Here is a 17518-nt window from a genome sequence, read left to right on the forward strand (position 1 = left end):
ACAGCATGCATAAGTTCCCAGGCCAGACATCAAACCTACACCACAGCAGTGAAGCCCCGAACACTTAAGCTGCTGAGAACTCCATTTTGAGTTTATTTTGGTGTAGGGTGTGAGGGAGTGTTCTAATTTCATTGACTTACATGCAGCTTTCCAGCTTTCCCAACATCACTTGCCAAAAAGACTATCTTTTCTCCATTTTTTTTTTTTTAATTTTTAGGGCCAAACCCTTAGTATATGGAAGTTCCCAGGCTACAGGTAGAATCTGAGCTGCAGCTGTTGGCCTATACCACAGCCACAGCAATGTGGGATCTGAGCTGCATCTGTGGCATACACCACAGCTCACAGCAACACCAGATCCTTAACCTACTGAGTAAGGCCAGGGATCAAACCCACATCCTTATGGACACTAGTTGGGTTCATTACTGCTGAGCCACAGCAGGAACCCCTCCATTGTATATTCTTGCTTCGTTTGTCAAAGATAATTGACTGTAGATGTGTGGACTTATTTCTGGGCTCTCTATTCTGTTCCATTGGTCCATTTGTCTGTTTTTGTACTAGTACCACACTCTTTTGATTACTGTAGCTTTGTGGTATTGTCTGAGGTCTGGGAGGGTTATGGCTCCAGCTTTGTTCTTTTTCCTCAAGATTGCTTTGGCAATTCTGGGTCTATTGTGTTTCATATAAATTTTAGGATAATTTGTTCTAGTTCTGTGAAAAAAAATGCCATGGGTAATTTGACAGGGATCGCATTAAATCTATAGATTGCCTTGGGTAGCATGGCCATTTTAACAATACTATTTCTTACAATGAATGAATTGCTTTTGATGTGCTAGTCACTGTGCTTTGAAATTGGGAGGTATCACTGGTGCCAAAGCCAAAGCTGGAATACTCCCTGGTCTTCCAAATGAGCATCTCTGGCACCTATAGCACAGCCCTCCCCTAACCCAGCCAACCACCTGAGCTCAGCCAGGTCTCTACCAACCCCATTACCTCTGACTCATCCACCCAGCCTGGAATTAGGTTCGTTACATCCTAATGTCACTTGTCCCCCTTTCAAAAGCCTTTCAAAGCAGCAGGGTCTCCTCTGCCCCTCACAGATCTTGAAGCCTCCATGCTGTGACTTGAGGGAGCCCCACCCTCACGTGGCATCCCACTGCCCTGGATTCCTCTTGGCACAAAGTTCCCATACCCAGGGTGAGGGTATGTGTCTTCTGCATCTGTGTTTTCCATAGAGCTAGCCTCAGACCTGGCACATAGTAAGTGCTCAACAAATGATGGTTGAATAAATGAACTCATGGATTAGACAATAGACACTAAAACAGGGCTTCCCGGAACAGTGTCCTGGGCTGGTTCTCTCTGCAGCTGGCTGTGTGGCCTTGATTGCTCCCAGCCCCAGCTTCCTCCTCTGTGAGATGAGGACAGTTATGCTGCCCTCTCCTGCCCTCCTCACAGCAGGAAGCTGCCCCTCACAACAGAAGACCAGCCATGGGTAAAAGTTCTTCTCCCCAGGCAGCCGCTGAAAGGACTCACGTGTTTTCTGAGACAGGGGCAAGGAGGCCTAAAAATGCCTTTCAATGGAGCCCACATTTTCTGGACCAAAAACCAGGCACTGTATTCTGTTCATTTTTATCCAGGTTCTGAGTGACAGAGTTTGGGCACCAATGTTTAGGGATTAATAAGACAGATGGTGTAGCATCAGATTTTCCTGACCGTATAATTCACTGTCACCCAAACAGTCATGGAACTGTAGAATGTCCAGTCCAGAGGGGAAGTGTCTTATCTCCAAGGTCATCAGCCTATAGGTGGCTGGACTAAAACCCAGGTCACCTAATGCTCATCCCAGGACAGTTTTTTTACTGTCTAGTATCCAGACAAGGCCCCCCAGCAGGGACAAAGACCCCCACAGACTGGCTTAGATGTGGCAGGCAGTCCCATCAGGCCCCCACAGTGAATAATCCAAGGCGAGTTTATTTGCTCAAATAACACAGTACAAAAACAATATTCAGATGCCAGCATCGGGAACTCATACCAAATACTCATACAATTGAAGAACATCATTCCAAGTAAGCTATGTACAGAAGGTTCCTGACCCTCATGATTCTGACCCTTCACATTTTGGCGTGAAGTGTTTCTGAACACTGCTTAAAATAAATCCATAAATAGCTCCCCTCTCCCCTACTTCTTAGAAGCAGAAATAACACTAAATTATGTTCAAAATCTAAAACTTTGCCTCATGTATGAGGCCAGTCCGATCTAAGTGCCTAGGGACTCTCTGCCCTTGGCTTCCCTCCCACCCCCCAGCCACATCCCATGGTGCTCACCACAAGTTCAACACAGCAAAACAGTGTCCACCAAGGGTTACAATAATGAACTTGCCATCCAGGTGTTAACACCCTCTCCCCTTTGGTCACATGCGCCAGGCAGAGTCCAAGGGCTATGTTCTTAGCCCTGTCAGGCCTACATGCGGATAATGGATACATGGCAAGTTGTCCACCTGAGCCAAGCTGCTGGAACTCTTCAGTCGTGTAGAAGACAAAACCTCACCCTTGTGCATAAAACAAAAAAGGAGCCCCTTTCTCAAGACACTTTACTGCCCTCTGCTAGAAAATCATCATCATAAATCTTTCAATCCAGAATATCTTGGAAGTGAAGAGCACTTCCTGGGGTATGGTGGTCTTGAGCAGTGCACACTCACGCAACCGTCCATGGCAATCCAGCTCAAAGCCCTTCCCCATTTCCTGAAAACTACTGAGACTGTAGCTATAATAAGAATAACAACATATGTAGACACAGAACTATGTGGTTTCAGAACTCTTCACGTTCTTCTTACTGGCTTCTGGCAAACTCCTATGAGGTGGGAGAGATGCAAGGCATCAGCTTCATTTCTCTGGTCATAGAATTATAGGATAAAAGGTTGGAAGGGTTCTGAGAGACCAGTTGTCCCCAGTCTATAGGTCTTCCATATCTGGAGACTGCAGAGATCCTGGGAGGGTTTACAAATCCATATGGTATTAAGCACTATTGGTCAACTGAATAAATTATGTGTTACACACAGATGCACATCTGTTACGTGCATGTGAATGTTCTGGTGAGAGATTTAAAAAAAAAACTATTTTTAAAATGAAGACATTTAAAGCTAGCATCTGTAAAAGTATGGGCAGGCCTTTTACATGATGTGGGCATGTTTTTAGCCCTGGTGGATCAAGAAAAGACATGATTAAAGGGGGGGGGGGCACAGAAGTCAGCAGTAGACACTAGGGTTAGCCCAAGAATGCAAAAGCCTTGACTCCTGTTCAGTGTTTTGGACCAATGCCTGTTGAGGTAGCTCCCCCATTTCTTCCCTGACTCCCAATTTAGAGCTGGAACAACTGGTTGCACAATTCCAGTTGGAGACCAAGCTCTCCAAGGGAATGGCTGGCAGAATTGCCTGGATCTCGGGAGCCCCCCTCATTCATTCATTCTTTCATTCAATCATTCATTCATTCATTCACTCATTCATCCATCCATTCATTCATTTGGTCAGTACTTAAAGACTGCCTCCAGCTCATAGGGTGGATGTATTTAGCCATAGAGTGAGGGCACTTACTGCCTCTAAAGAGATATGTCAGCATAACAGAGCCAGAAAGGATCTGATCGGTCACTAGTCCAGCCCAGAATCCAAGGTCTGGAAAGGAGAGGGGACCTGGGACATGTACAGGGTGTAGCGGCAAGTTTGGGGCAGATCGGCAAGTGGAGTCCTGGTCTCCTAACTCCCAGTCCGGTGCTCTTTCCCCGCCATGGCCTCTGCCTCCAGCTTTATGGAAGACGTCTTGTGCATTCGCTGTCTCAATAAGCCCATGCTGGTGGACACCGTTATGTTGGTGAGGCACTGAACTGGGACATCATGGAGCATCTTCAGGGTTTCCTGGCTAAAGCTGCCGATGTTCCGATAGTTTAAGGGAACTTGAGTGCAAAGCACAGCTTTCAGTCTGGACTCTGGCTCTGAGGACTTGTGATGTTCTGGGTGAAGAAAAAGAACACAGATATTAGCCATAGCCCAAGTGCGTGCGGGTCCCACCCTGATAACAGGCTTCTCGCTAGCGCCCACCTCTGGGTTTTTGCTCACGCAGGACCTCCTGCCTGCAGTGTCCTCCTGGTCCTTTCTCCCCATCTACAGCCTCTCCATCCTCACAGGTCAAAATCAATGCCTGCTACCTCCTGGAAGTCTCCCAGAACCAACTCGTTTCATTGACCTCGGTTAGCGCTTTTAATTGATGCCAAATTTTGTCATCAGTAAACATTTGTCTCTTCCCCTAGCCCTCTAAAACCAAACAGCCCAGAGTCTTTCTCGTCCACCTCACTCATCCCTTATTTGATAGATAATCTTACTTTGCTTTGTTCTTTCAATTTTATGACAGTCTCAATTGGAAAGCCAAGCAGCATAACCCATGAAATAATAAGAGGACAGGCTAAGACGGTAGCCAGTTCAGTATTCCATACTGAGGTCAAGAAGTATGAACACGCACATCCAACTGGAGACCAGAGCCAAAGAAAGAAGATACTAGTTTCCAGATAAAGCCAAGAAGGGTTTTGGAAAACAAAGGCCACCCTGGTGTAGAATTGTCTCAGAAGGCCTCAGCAAGGAGGAGGCATTTGACTGCACCCCCAAAGGCCTGAACGAAGCAGGGGAGGGACGAGGACAGTGAGCAGCCCCTGTTGTGAATGTGAGCCTGTCCCCCTTGTGCCATGTTGTCCTTTCTCACCGGCTGCGCCTCTCTGTACGGGAACTGGCCGTAGCTGGGTTGCCTGTAGCGCAGGCCCACGAGGCTGAGGACAGCCTGGTAATTGTTGCCAGCAGGTTTGTTAGCCAAGTCGAAGACAAATGGGTAGGATCCCTCGGCAAGGTTCCTGTCAGGCTCAGCGGAGTGGGCCTCCTGGCAGTGCAGGGTGGCTACCAGCTTTCTGAGGGAAGAGTCTGAGAGCCTGTAAAAAAACCTCTTAAAGCTGGGGTATCGTCTGATCTGGAAGGAGAAATGAAGGCGGGCTGTCAGGGTTACTGGCAAATAGCCTCCTCCCACCATCGCCCCCTCCCCCAACTCCATGCAGCCTCATTGTCCCTGTGATGAGCATCCTTTGTTAAATTCCACCCCCCATCCCCAGCTGCTCAGAATCTGTTCTGCAAGGCTCAGCCCAAGCAGCAGAACAAAGCACACACACACAAAAGTACAGGTCTTTAGATTCCGGTAATGGATGCTTCAATGGCATTTCATAGCTGTGTGACCTCTCTGAGCCTCTGTTTGGTCATGTGTAAAATAAGAGTAATAATAATAGCCCCCAACATTGTTGTTGAGGGGAAGGGATTAAATGAGATGGTTGAAGGTTTTGTGCAGAGTGGATGCTGGATGAATTTCAGTTCCCACCCTAAGCCTTTGTCCCTTGATCCTAAATGTCTTAGGCTGGGTTCCTCCCCACCACCCAGAGGCAGATGCAGAAAGACTAGGACACAGGCATAGCTCACTTATGTGGTAAATGATCCTGGCAAACATGGACGGGGGACTGGAGACCTGGGACAAGGATGGGAAGGCAGCCCACTGGGGCTGGCAGCTGAGCCTGATCCCCTCGAGGTGCTTGGGAGCTCTGGAAAAACACACTCCTCGGGGTTACCCCTCAAGGAGTGAGGGAGCTGGGATATGTATACCTCTCTCCCATCAGCTCTTGGTTGGGGGTTATTCCTGGGGGGCGGGGCAGAGTGCTCGTCCTGGCCCACTATCTGGGTGGGAAAATGGTTCTGGGGGCAGTCTTCAGGTGAAAGGATGCAGGTGCTGGCAGTCAGGATCTGGGCCAGGTGCTCTGTGGCGATCAGGTGAGGCTCCAGCATCACCAGGTACACCGATTCCTCATCTATGACCTGTGCTCACACCTGACACCTCTTCCTATGGGACCAGCGATTGTCTCTCCAAGACCGGGAGGTTTTCCAAGGCAGGGAATCTCCTGTGACAGGTTCTCTAGCAGAGGAGGAAAATCTAAAAGCTTAAAAGAATCGGAGACTTTCTAAATGCTGAAACGTGTGCCTAGACAGATGGCAGAGGATGAGATCAGAGGGACTGGCAGTCCAGACTCGGGGAAGGAGGCTTCCTGGGAGGTGGGATAGGAGCTGAACTTCAAGGAGGATTTGGACTCAGGGAGGTCTTGGATGGCAGGGGGAGCCACAGAGGTATGTATATTTGTCTTTTTTAGGGCCGCACTAATGGCATATGGAGGTTCCCCAGCTAGGGATCAAATTAGAGCCATAGCCGCCTGCCTACGGCCATACCAACATCAGATCTGACCTGCATCTATGACCTACACCACAGTTCATGGCAATGCTGAATCCTTAACCCACTGGGTGAGGCCAGGGATTGAACCTGCATCATCATGGTTGCTAGTCAGTTTCATTTCCACTGAGCCACAATGGGAACTCCAAATTAACATTTATTTCAAATGCTATGTGTCTGGCATTTTCTATATCTTCTATATATGATTCATGTACCTATCTGGCAAGTAGGAATTTCTCTATTTTGCAAAAGAGAGAAAGGAGGCTCACGGAGGTTCAAGGTCATAGTCATCTAGATGCAGAGATAGGGTGGGGGGTGGGTACTGAGCAGTCCTCACCTGCTCCCCCAACTGGCCATCAGCTTCTTGGAGAAGGGCCACCAGCTTCTGGATGTTCAGCTCCTCTAAGGAAAATAAAGAACGTTGAGGGACAGTTGACCAGTTCTGCAACAACACATCCTTCGGTCACTGTCAGTATTTTGTCTCTAAAATGCAACACAGAGCTTCCCCTAAACTAGGGCAGGAGCATGAGAGCTCTGGGTTTTCTTTCTAGAAATAGATAGGACTTTGGCCTGCAGACACTCACCTGTTACCACATTCGGCCCCGTTTGACAAATGGGGAAACTGAGACCTTATCCAGGCTACAGAGTATCTCAGTCAAGAATAGGGTTGGGACTGGGAGCAGCAAATCCAAATGCAGGGAGGGGAAAGGCCACGGTTACTGCTGCAACAAGAATGCTGCACCACAGTCTGGGCTATAAACAGCGGCATGCAGGTGGCTGCTTGCACCAAGTTAATTGTAAAAATTCAGGAAATTTGTGGACCCACTCTTAGAATCTGTTGGCAGCTTGAAAATGGCCATGGTGGGAATTTTATACCATAGAAATCTGCAAATACTACAAATAGGGCTCCCCCCACACTCCCCCCAGAGTTTATTTGCCAGAACACCACTGGTTATGAGATCCAGAGCAAACTAGGCATTTTATATGAAACATCCAGGCAAAGCAATGGCATGCAGCTGGGGGTGAAACTGTAGCCCTCTTCTACCTGGAGAAGGCAGTCCACCTGCAACTCCACCCATCAGCCCCGTTCAAAAGCCAACTCTGTCTCCTCCCTGCCTTTTAAGTCTCCTGGGGTATTTGCCACCCACCTCCCCAGTTCCTTACTAGATTCAGCCTGAGAAATCCATGCAAAAGGGAAGCCCCCGGGCAGCTGTCACAGAAGAGAGCAGGGTGACACTAACTTGATTCATCGGCTCCTTCTGGCTGAAGCCCCACTTCTGGTTTGTGGCTTCTGGCCTGGAAAGGTGCTTCTGAGCACCCACCTGGGCTCCCTTCTGCAGGTGAGAACTCCTGGAACTCAAGATCCTCCAGATCTAAGGGCCAAAAGAAGTTGGTATGAGCACCTTTCTTGAGTCCATAGTTGAAGCCAAGTTCTAACAAGACGCTGTCCAAATGCACTGGCTCCAGAGGGGCCTAGTTTCTCAGGCTCCCTGGGGAAGCCTGAACCCCACTGGACCTGCCTCAGTGGAATTCACGGTCCTCTTAGCCCCTCCAGAAATCTCATTATTTCTTCCACCCACTCCCTCAGCCTCCTCACAGCCTGGGAGGAAAGCAAGCAGGTCTGCCATCAGGTCCCACCAAGCTGGCCCACTTTCCTTTTAACTCTGAGGGCCTTTGCCGAGTCACTTAGCCTGTCTAAACCTCACTTTCTCCAACTGTCAAATGGGAGTAATAGGACTGACCTCACAAGGTTGTGAGTGGTTTAAATGAGATACTATGTGTGACAGTGCCATGTAGTGGGCACTCTGTACGTGTCAGGGTAATTGCTGGATATCAGTGGCCCTCAACTTGGATGCAGTGACAAAATAGGGGACCAGTCCCTATAGCCTACCTCTTCACACCAGGGTCTCTGGTTTTCTGTCAGCTTTTCAGGTGATTCTGATGCATGTACCTGATGAGCAGGTACACTGCTCTTATACCACATTTGTTTTTAGGTGTTTATGTGTGGGGATGGAAGGTCAGTGTTGTGGGGGGTGGGTCCTGGTGGCAACCAGCCCGTTTCTCTCTCCATAGCCCTCCACACCTCCCCACTCTGCTCAGAGCAGAGAGCAAAAGTCAGGGCTGAACAGAACATCATGCAGCTGGCCACCCCTGCCCTGAGGAAAGCCTAGGGACCAGAGGCAGCCTCTGTTACCATGGCAACCCCGGGCCTGCTCACCAGGGTTGCTGCACGTGGAGGACCGATGGCCGCCAACACACAGGGGCAGAAAGCTGGGCCTCTTGGGCGGCCGGGACTCCGGGCTGGCAGCACCTGCAGCCCCTGTTCTCTTGGTCTCCTTGAAGCTGTGTTTCTTATGAGAAAAGGCTTTTCTGAAGCTGGACTTTTTCTCTTGGCATTTCTTCCTGCAGGCTGTGGCCAGGTTTTCTACAGCCACTTCTGGCTCCTGGACTTGCTACAGGGGGAAATAAGAGAAACTGAGTCAGGGCCCCTGACTTTGAGGAGGTTGCAAGTAAGCTGAAAGCATCTCCTGAAACTCCAGCATCTCCTGAAACAGAGACCCCACTGTGGATCAGAGGAAGTAGCCCAGGGAGAAGGGTGATGGATGCTCAGAGCTGGGGAAACAAATACTGCCTGCAGTGGTCAGGGGAAACTCTGAGAAGGAGACTAGAGCTGGGCTCTGGCAAGATGTAGCATTGGGGGAGGGGCAGGGAAGCAGTTGTGCCAGGTGGAGGTGGGGTATCCACAGTGAGGTCAGGGGAACACAGGGAGTGTCTTCCTCACCTTGTCTGCCACCTGCTCCTCCGCATCTTGGAGTAGAGCAATGATCTTCTGGATAAATTCCTCTAAAAAAAGAACAAATTGGTTGCTTGAGTGCTGAGGAAAGCTTTTCTATGGTCAGTCTTTCCTAAGGCCCAGTGGCCTCCTGGGCAATTGGCACAGGTTTCCAGGGTGAGGTGCTAATGAGCTTACATTGGAGGTTGTCCCAGGCCCAACCCAGGGGACCACAGATTCCTCAAAGGTGGCCTGAAGGCACAGCTGTTTTCATGGGAATACACTCACTTATTCACTGAGGGCCTAGATGTGCCATTTAGGGTGTGAGGAAACAGCCTGAGGCCCCTGCCTCAGAAAGTGACAGGGCCTGGTCCCCACAGGTCCCCCCCACCCTTCCCCTTTCTCCTCCTCTGGGTGAAACAGAGGCCCTTCTCAATTCCCCTTTGAGGCATATTTTCTGTGAAAAGCGAACAAGACAGAATAGGGGAGGTAGTGGAAGCAGATCTTCAGACAGCCAGAATCCATAGGGACTATATGATGGGAGGCTTGGCTCTGCCAATGATAAAATAATAATAGTGACAGCAGCCACCATCAGTTCTGCTTCTCCCCCAAGACCCCTATCCCGCCTCCTGTCCCCTTTACTCCTCTGGAGGCTCTGTTCTCAAGCTGCGCTCCGCTATGTGACAACAGTAATAACAGTCACAATAAACGGCAGCTAACATTTATCAGCTGCTTTCAGGTCACTGCTCTCCCTGCTTTATGGTCATTAATTCATTTAGAGCCTCCAACAGCCCTGGGGAGTAGGTATTATTATTATTATTCCCATTTTACAGATGAGGAAACTGAGGCCAGGGATGAAGTAACTTGGGCACGTTCACATAACTGGAGAGGTCAGAGTCCAAACTCAAATCCAGGCCCCAAAGATCATACTATCTACGGAGCCCTGGCCAGGGGCCTGAGCTTTCCCTGCTTTTGTTGGCCTCATCCTATTGTGATTTTACATCCGAAGCTCTGACAGGGTGAGAACAGCAGCCTGGCTCAGGGCCTGTGCTCTGGACCCCACGCTGCCTCCCCAGCCCTGCCTCCCCAGACCTCAGAGGGAGGTCAGGACAGGACTTGGCCTGTCTCTGGTTCAGCTTCTCTTCTGCAAGACCTTCCTTCCAAGGTCTCTGAGGAAGGGAGGGGGGTACTGACTGAATTCTGAGGCTCTGTCCAGCTGCAGGTCCTCTTCAGGTCCCCGACTTCCTGCAGGGGTGGAAAGCTCCAGGGGACTGGGGTCGCCATCGGCTGTTGACGGAGCCACTGGGACTTCAGGTGCTTCCATGCCTGAGAAGCAAGAGGAAATGGAGAGCTGCCTCATCAGTCTGAGGGTGTCAACCCGTGCACAGAAGTCAGCAGAGACCCCAGGTGTTCCCCGTGACTAGTGCTAGTGCACCCACAGTTTGCTCATCTATGAAACAGGAATCATGAAATGTGCTTCCTAAAATGAGGACTGAGTGCATGTAGATACACGGTGGGGAAGTGTCTTATTTTACAGGAGTGGCAACTGAGGCACAGAAATGAGGGATGACATAGAAAGCACAGCCCAGAACCCCGGTCTCCTGCCTCTCAAGCTCCAGTTCCTTTCCGCACACGCTGCCCTCTGCCAGGGTGTGGAAGCTGAGGCTGCAGAGAAATGGAGGTCGTTGAGGGGAACACAAATTTCCCCTGGGGGCTTAGCTGGGTTGCCCAGTCTGTGAGGCTTTGTATGTGGAAGTGACCTTGTAGTCTCCCTTTTGCCCTCCCCATGCTTGCTCAGGGCAGAGCAAAAGTCACAACTGGGAAGACAGCTCTTAAAATGGCCAACTCAAGCCTTAGGGAAGGTTCCAGTGCCTGGAGGCAGCCACAGAGTTGCTATGGTAACGGTGAGCATGCTCACCGAGGCTGCTGGAGTTGGAGGGCCGATGGCTACCAACACACAGGGGCAGAAAGCTGGGCCTCTTGGGTCGCCGGGATTCTGGGCTGGAAACCTCTGCAGCCACTGTTCTCTTGGGCTCCTCCCGGCTGTGTTTCTTATGAGAAAAGGCTCTCGTAACACTGGACTTTCTCTCTTGGGATTTCCTCCCGACGACTGGTGCTGGGGGATGTGGAGCCACCTCTGGCTGGGAGGCCTGACGCTGCTGTAGGGGAGAGGAGAGACTGGGTCAGGCCCCTGATCTTGAGGAGAGGGGAAAGCTCCCTGAGAAGCAGCCTAGGAGCAACCAAGGGCTTCAGGGTGGCCCCAGGTAAGGGAGATGACAAAGCTTGGAGCGAAAGGGCAACAGAGGCCTGGAAGGATGGGTGGGGCTTGAGCAAAGAGGAGGAAGGGAGGGGGAGGGGGAGGAGGAAGAGGAGCAGGAGGAGGAGGAAGAGGACGGGGAGGGGGAGGGAAGGCAGCAGGGCCCTGGGCACCTATGTAGAGTTTGCTTCTTTCCTTTTTTTTTATTTTTTTAATTTTATTGAAGTGTAGTTAATTTGCAAGGCTGTGATAATTTCTGCTGTACAACAAAGTGACCCACTCATATACATACATACATGCTCATTCTCTCTCAGATTCTTTTTCCACATAGATTATCACAGAATACTGGGTAGAGTTCCCTGTGCTACATAGCAGGTCCCCGTTGGGCAGTCGTTCCATATACCTCAGTGTGTGCACATGCCAATCCCACACCCCCAGTCCATCCCTCCCACCCCTGCTTCTTACCTCTTCCTCCCACTGGTCTCCCACTTTCTGGAGCAATTCCACTATCTTCTGGATGATGGTATCCTCTGGAAGAAAAATGTACCCGGTTAATCTTTCTAGATACAAAGAGAACTCTTTCTAATGACTGTCTTGGACTTCTGAGACCAGCTTGGGCCTTTTGTATTATATGAGGATACTCTTAAAACAGATCCTTTAGGCCACAGAAAGGGGGTCGTGGTGGGGGTAGTTTCACATCACAGGGGCTGGTTTTTCTGAAAGAGGGTTGGAAGATCAATGGCGGAATGGCACTAGGCCAAAGCATGAAACTTCATGCAGGAAGTTTCACGTCAGTCCTTCAAGTATTCAACTGGTATGCTGCTATTTCCTTTCAACTTTATAGATCTATGAATATCTACTTTGGGTTTGACAAGCTGTGTGACCTTGGGTATGTCTCTATCCTCTCTGGGCCTTCCTCTCTTCCCCTGTGAAATGTGGATCACAACCCTGTCCTGGTTCCCTCAGAAGGCCGTCGGGTCATCAAATGAGGGACAGTGCTTGGAGACACTTTGCCAGCCTAAGGCTGACCTTCCAACCTACAAAATTCCAGCAGGCAGGACACAGATAGCCTGCCATGTTAGTGCCTAAACCACACTGCCAAGCCCTTAACCACAAACAACAGAAAGAGGGTTCTTTGATATTTCAGCCAACCTACCAAAGACAGGGTACCCAAAGGGGGCTCTGCAAGTTGCCAGCTGATCAGTTTGCACAAAAGAAGGTACAAACAAAATTCCCTCTTCTCAGACTCTCTGCAGGTTTTTTCACGCCTCACTTCTCTCTCATTTATAAATCTTGCTGGGCTTTTGCTCCTTGACTCCTGTCTACCAGCCAACTCCCTCTCACAGGAGAAAATGATTAGCGTGTAAAATGAAACATCCTGCAAAGTAACCAACTGCATGCCTTTTGGCTATTCTTTGACAGATACATAGCTCCTTCATTTCATATCTTTTACAATATTTCCATTCTTTGCAGGGAATTAGACTAATACAGTACTTTTGCTTTTATTGGGGCAGTGACAAAGTTGTGGTTGTGTATGAGACTGTCCTTATTTCTTGTAGATGTGTGCCTAAGTATTTAAGGATGAAACATCATTTTAATTAAAATGGTCCTGCAACAAAATCATACACACACAGAGCAAATATGGCTGACTGTAAACAATTGTGAGTATATGAGTATGCACAGAACACTCTTTCCACATATGTATGTACATATGTGTGTATATACGTATATACACACATACATGTATATATACATATACACATATGTACGTACACATATACACCTACATACGTATACACATATGCATATATACATATACACATAAATATCTACACGTGTATATTCTACACATTTTATTTTATTTTTTTATTCTATAAATTTAAATGACTGGGGAAAAAAATGTCGCATACTCATGAACACATAAAACAGGAGGATTTGTCACCTAATTCCTGGGAGTCCCTTCCATGAGGCTCTAACATAAGCAAGTTTGACCAGAAGCACCAGAAGGGGCATGATAGGCACATGTTTTTCGAGAGCCACCAGCCAAGGTCTGAGCAGTCCATCCGGTCTGCTATCGGCTGCCCCAGCAGAGAGCCCAGAGCAGATTCTGACTCACTGTCAGGCTTCTGGAGCTCCTCTTCCCGCTGGTGACCTGTGGCTTGGGAAGAAATCCCCTGGACTCCAGCACTCCTGCCTTCGAAGAGCAAGAAGCAATGGAGATCAGAAATGTCCCCTTCTGGAAAAAAGATGAAAGCAAATTTTGGGGGGTGGGTATGTGGCAGGGCGGGGTGGGGGGGTGGACTGTCCGTGACATTCTTCTGACTTTGCTCATCAGCACAATAAAACGGCTCAGAATTCACAGCAGGACACGTTCTGCTGGAGCCAGCTCTAGGCTTAACCAAAAAAAATCAGAAACCCACCCAGCCTCAGCCCAGACATCCTTCCCCTCCACACTCTAAAACATCCTGGATCTTCCTTGAGTCTCTTCTTCCCGATAAAATCAAGGAGAGTTTTGAGTCCTACAGGGAAATCTCCACCTTTCTCCAGCTGCCTCTGGGACATGCAACTCCAGGACACTAAGCGTCAGAAAAGGAAGGCACCTTGGGGAACAACTCCCTCATTTTATGAATGAGAATCAAGTGTTCCAGAGAGGGACAGCAACTTGCTCAAGGTCACACAGCAAGTTTAGCCCCACCGGAGGCAAGTCTAGAACCAGCACCCCAGCAGCTGGCTCTTTCTACTTCCCTGTCACCCACCCCCAGTACTTGACTAGTGTTGGGGGACAGGGCTTCCCTCCTTGCCTCCCCCACCCCCACCCCCCACCTTCCTATTTCTCCCTGGTCCCTGCTCCTCAAACCAGAGTACTTAACAATAACAGCTACCATTTACGGAGCGCTTCCCTTGTGCCAGCTCTGGGCCACAGCCACCACAAGGGACAGCAACTGTCATAATCTCCATTGCATCAGTGAGAAAAATGGAGGCTCAGAGACAGAAGTCACCAGCCCCAGATCACACAGCCAGTGAGCAGTGGAACCAGGGTTTGACCTCAGGTGCTCACCTCGGTCCTGTTCTGCCTCAAAGAAGTGGTATTGTCCCTGATAGTGGCCCTACTTTGCATTTCCCCTCTGTTGAGAGGTTTGAGGTGCCGCTCAAAGCACCCTAGCCCTTGGGGGTGGGGCCCTGGGGTTACCATGGAAATAGGCACGGTCTGCTCACCCCCAGCTCCTGGGCCCAGGTCAGCCTTCCCACAACAGGAGGCAGCGGCCGCCTTGGCCTCTTGGCCTTCGGCCCCCTTGACTTCTTCAGCACTGTGTTTCTTATGACTGTGCTTCTTGCGGCTGGCCTTCTTGTGGTGGGCTTTCTTCCTGGGAGCTGGCTCCCCCGGTGTCTCGGGGGTTTCTGCAGGCTCAGGGGGGCCCTCCTTCCCCTTGGCCCTCTTGCTGGCCTTTTCCTTGGACTCCTCATGGCCTGTCCCAAAGAAGAAGTTCATCATGGTTCTCAGCCATCCCTGCTGGGTCCGCCACTGGGCCTTGTCCTTCTTGGTGTCCTGTGGAGGCCTTGGCTCACTGGGGAGAAATTCCCGGGTCTCCTCGGGGCTGAGGGCTGTGGCCGTGGGGCCCTGAGCCTCCGAAGACTGAGCCAGACTCTTGGCGCATCTAGTCCCATCGCTGGCCGTTCGGCGAAGCATCCTCCTGCAGCGGGAGGTGGGCATGGAAAGGCACTGGCAGTCCCCCGGCTCTGAATCCCTCCTGGGGTCCTGCAACCTGTCCAAAGACCTGGCTCTCCTCCCAGACAGAGGCTTCCTTGGGCCCTGAGGAGGCTCCATTGCACTGCAACCAAACAAGCAGCTCCCTTAGAAGAGGCCCCGTCGACTGCTGACATGAGCCAGCAATACTGCCCTTGCGCCCACCCACCCTCCCCATTCATGTGAGTAATATCAACTCTCAGAGCTGTTGTCTCGGAGTTCCTGTTGTGACTCAGCAGGTTGAGAACCCAACTAGGGTCCATGAGGACTTGGGTTCGATCCCTGGCTTTGCTCAGTGGGTTAAGGATCTGGTGTTTCTGTGAGCTGCGGTGTATGTTGCAGACGTGGCTCGGATCTGGCATTGCTGTGGCTGTGGCTTAGGCTAGCAGCTGTAGCTCCAATTTGACCCCTGGCCTGGGAACTTCCATATACTGCACATGCAGCTCTAAAAAGCAAAAAAAAAAAGAAAAGCTGTTGTCTTGTATAAATTCTCAGTGACTCTGTCCCCAAGTCCCAGAGGAGGAAGCCGAACCCGGAAGTCATGCCCCAGATCACAGAGCGAGGCCCCCAGAGCCTCTAGGAGGAACACAGTCCTGCCAGAAGCTTGATTCTAGTCCTTTGCCACTGATTCTGGACTTCTGACCTCCAGATCCGTAAGATAATTAATTCGCCTTGTTCCAAACCCACCCAGTTTGTGGTCTTTTGTTACAGCAGCAACAGGAAACGAACATGGCTGGAGCCAGAGGCCACGTCCTGTCCCCCCCGCCCCCCAGGACTGCAGGCAGGTCCTGCAGCTTCTCTGCAGTGTCTTCATCTGAAACGTGCCTGAGACCTGTCTCCCTGTCTCACAGGCTATGAAGGCTATTTCTCAAGACAACTCAATTATTGACAACTCTGTTCTAATCGCTAGGGCCAAACAAGGGAAGCCATCCCGACGCCTTTCTCTCTCACTCCCCACATCTGATCCATCAGCAAAGCAACATGGCCTCCAGTTTCAAAGCACATCTGGGCCTGAACCGCGTCTCCCCACCTCCTCACCACTGCCCAGGTCTAGGCCGCATGGCCACGCACCTGGGCTCTTGCCGTCACCTTCCAGCTGGTCTCCCTGCTCACCTCCCGCCGTCCTTACAGGAACTCTCCTCAGCAGCCACGGACACTTTTACAGCAAAAGTTAGATCCTGTCACTCTCCTTGCTCCAGTGGCTTAAGGTCTAGGTCCTTCCAGTGGCCGGCAAGGCCCCACCGACCTGGCCCCATCACCTCTTCTGTCCTTGCTCACCCCACTCCACTCTCTTCATGTGCTGCCTCAGGGCCTCTGGCTGTTCCCTCTTTCTAGAACATTCTTCCTCTAGACCCCCTTATGGTTGTTCTCCACTCCCTTCAGGGCTCTATTCAAATGTCGCCTTCCCGTAGAGGCCCTCCCCCACGAGCACACACACCCTCTCTCTCTCTGTTATGTCACCACCAGTGTTACTCAATATTGTTTCTTTATGTGTTTAGTGGTTTATCATCTGAGCCTCTCTTCTCCTTTGTCTGTTTTGCTGTGTCTTATATCCTGAGTATGTAGGAGGCCTAGCACATCACGGGCACTCAGTGAGTACTTCGTAAATGAAGAAAGAAATGTATAACACAAACATTTAGTCAACTGTATGATACCTAAGGTATCTCTGGATGTGGTGAACATGCAATAAACATATTTGGACCAGTCCCATCTTAGAGCAGCAGAGGCCCTTCCGTTCTCCATCCAGAATGAAGCAGCTGCCCATGGAAAAGACAAAGGAACCACCTGCTCCTGGGCAGCATTTTAAGAAAGCTGGGGTGTTGACAGTGTACTTCACTTGTGTTTTTTGTTGTTGTTGTTGTTTTGTTTTATTTATTTTTTTATTTGGCCACACTCTCAGCATGTGGAAGTTTCCTGGCCAGGAATCAAACTCACACCACATCAGTGACCCAAGTAACCAGGAGGATGAGGGTTTGATCCCTGGCCTTGTTCAGTGGGTTAAGGATCTGGTGTTGCCATGAGCTGTGGTGTAGGTTGCAGACACGGCTCCGATCTGCTGTTGCTGTGGCTGTGGCATAGGCCGGCAGCTATATAGCTCTGATTTGACCCCTCACCTGGGAACTTCCATATGCTGCAGGCATGGCCCTAAAAATGCAAAATAAATAAATAAATAAAAATTTTAGGTGTTCCCATCATGGCGTAGCAGGAACGAATCTGACTAGGAACCATGAGGTTGCAGGTTCGATCCCTGGCTTCATTCGGTGGGGTTAAGGATCTGGCATTGCTGTGAGCTGTGGTGGAGGTCGCAGACACGGCTCAGATCTAGCGTTGCCATGGCTGTGGCATAGGTTGGCAGCTGTAGCTCTGATTAGATCCCTAGCCTGGGAACGTCCATATGTGGCGGGTGCAGCACTAAAAAAAAAAAAAAAAAAAAAAAAAAAATTAAGAAA

The 17518-nt window shown here is 50.1% G+C and overlaps 1 protein-coding gene across 3 annotated transcripts; it reads right to left on the reverse strand.

Moving 5' to 3' along the window:
* Positions 1-1948: 1948 nt before the first annotated feature.
* On the reverse strand, positions 1949-16446 carry BNIP5 (BCL2 interacting protein 5). Of its 3 annotated transcripts, none has more exons than XM_047797102.1 (12): positions 16140-16446; positions 14540-15015; positions 13440-13559; positions 11789-11853; positions 10985-11225; positions 10261-10392; positions 9076-9137; positions 8512-8746; positions 7535-7666; positions 6631-6695; positions 4743-5000; positions 1949-3999 (listed from the first exon to the last, which is right to left on the reverse strand). In XM_047797102.1, the coding sequence occupies exons 2-12, from the start codon at positions 15009-15011 to the stop codon at positions 3964-3966; spliced, it is 1818 nt and encodes a 605-aa protein (XP_047653058.1). In that variant the 5' UTR covers positions 15012-15015; positions 16140-16446; the 3' UTR covers positions 1949-3963. The 3 variants fall into 3 exon arrangements, with proteins under 3 accessions (XP_047653058.1, XP_047653056.1, XP_047653057.1); XM_047797100.1 differs by having other exon boundaries at positions 14540-15153; XM_047797101.1 differs by lacking the exon at positions 13440-13559 and having other exon boundaries at positions 14540-15153.
* Positions 16447-17518: the final 1072 nt, after the last annotated feature.

This window comes from Phacochoerus africanus, chromosome 9 (assembly GCF_016906955.1).
Source record: "Phacochoerus africanus isolate WHEZ1 chromosome 9, ROS_Pafr_v1, whole genome shotgun sequence".
Taxonomy (NCBI): Eukaryota; Metazoa; Chordata; class Mammalia; order Artiodactyla; family Suidae; genus Phacochoerus; species Phacochoerus africanus.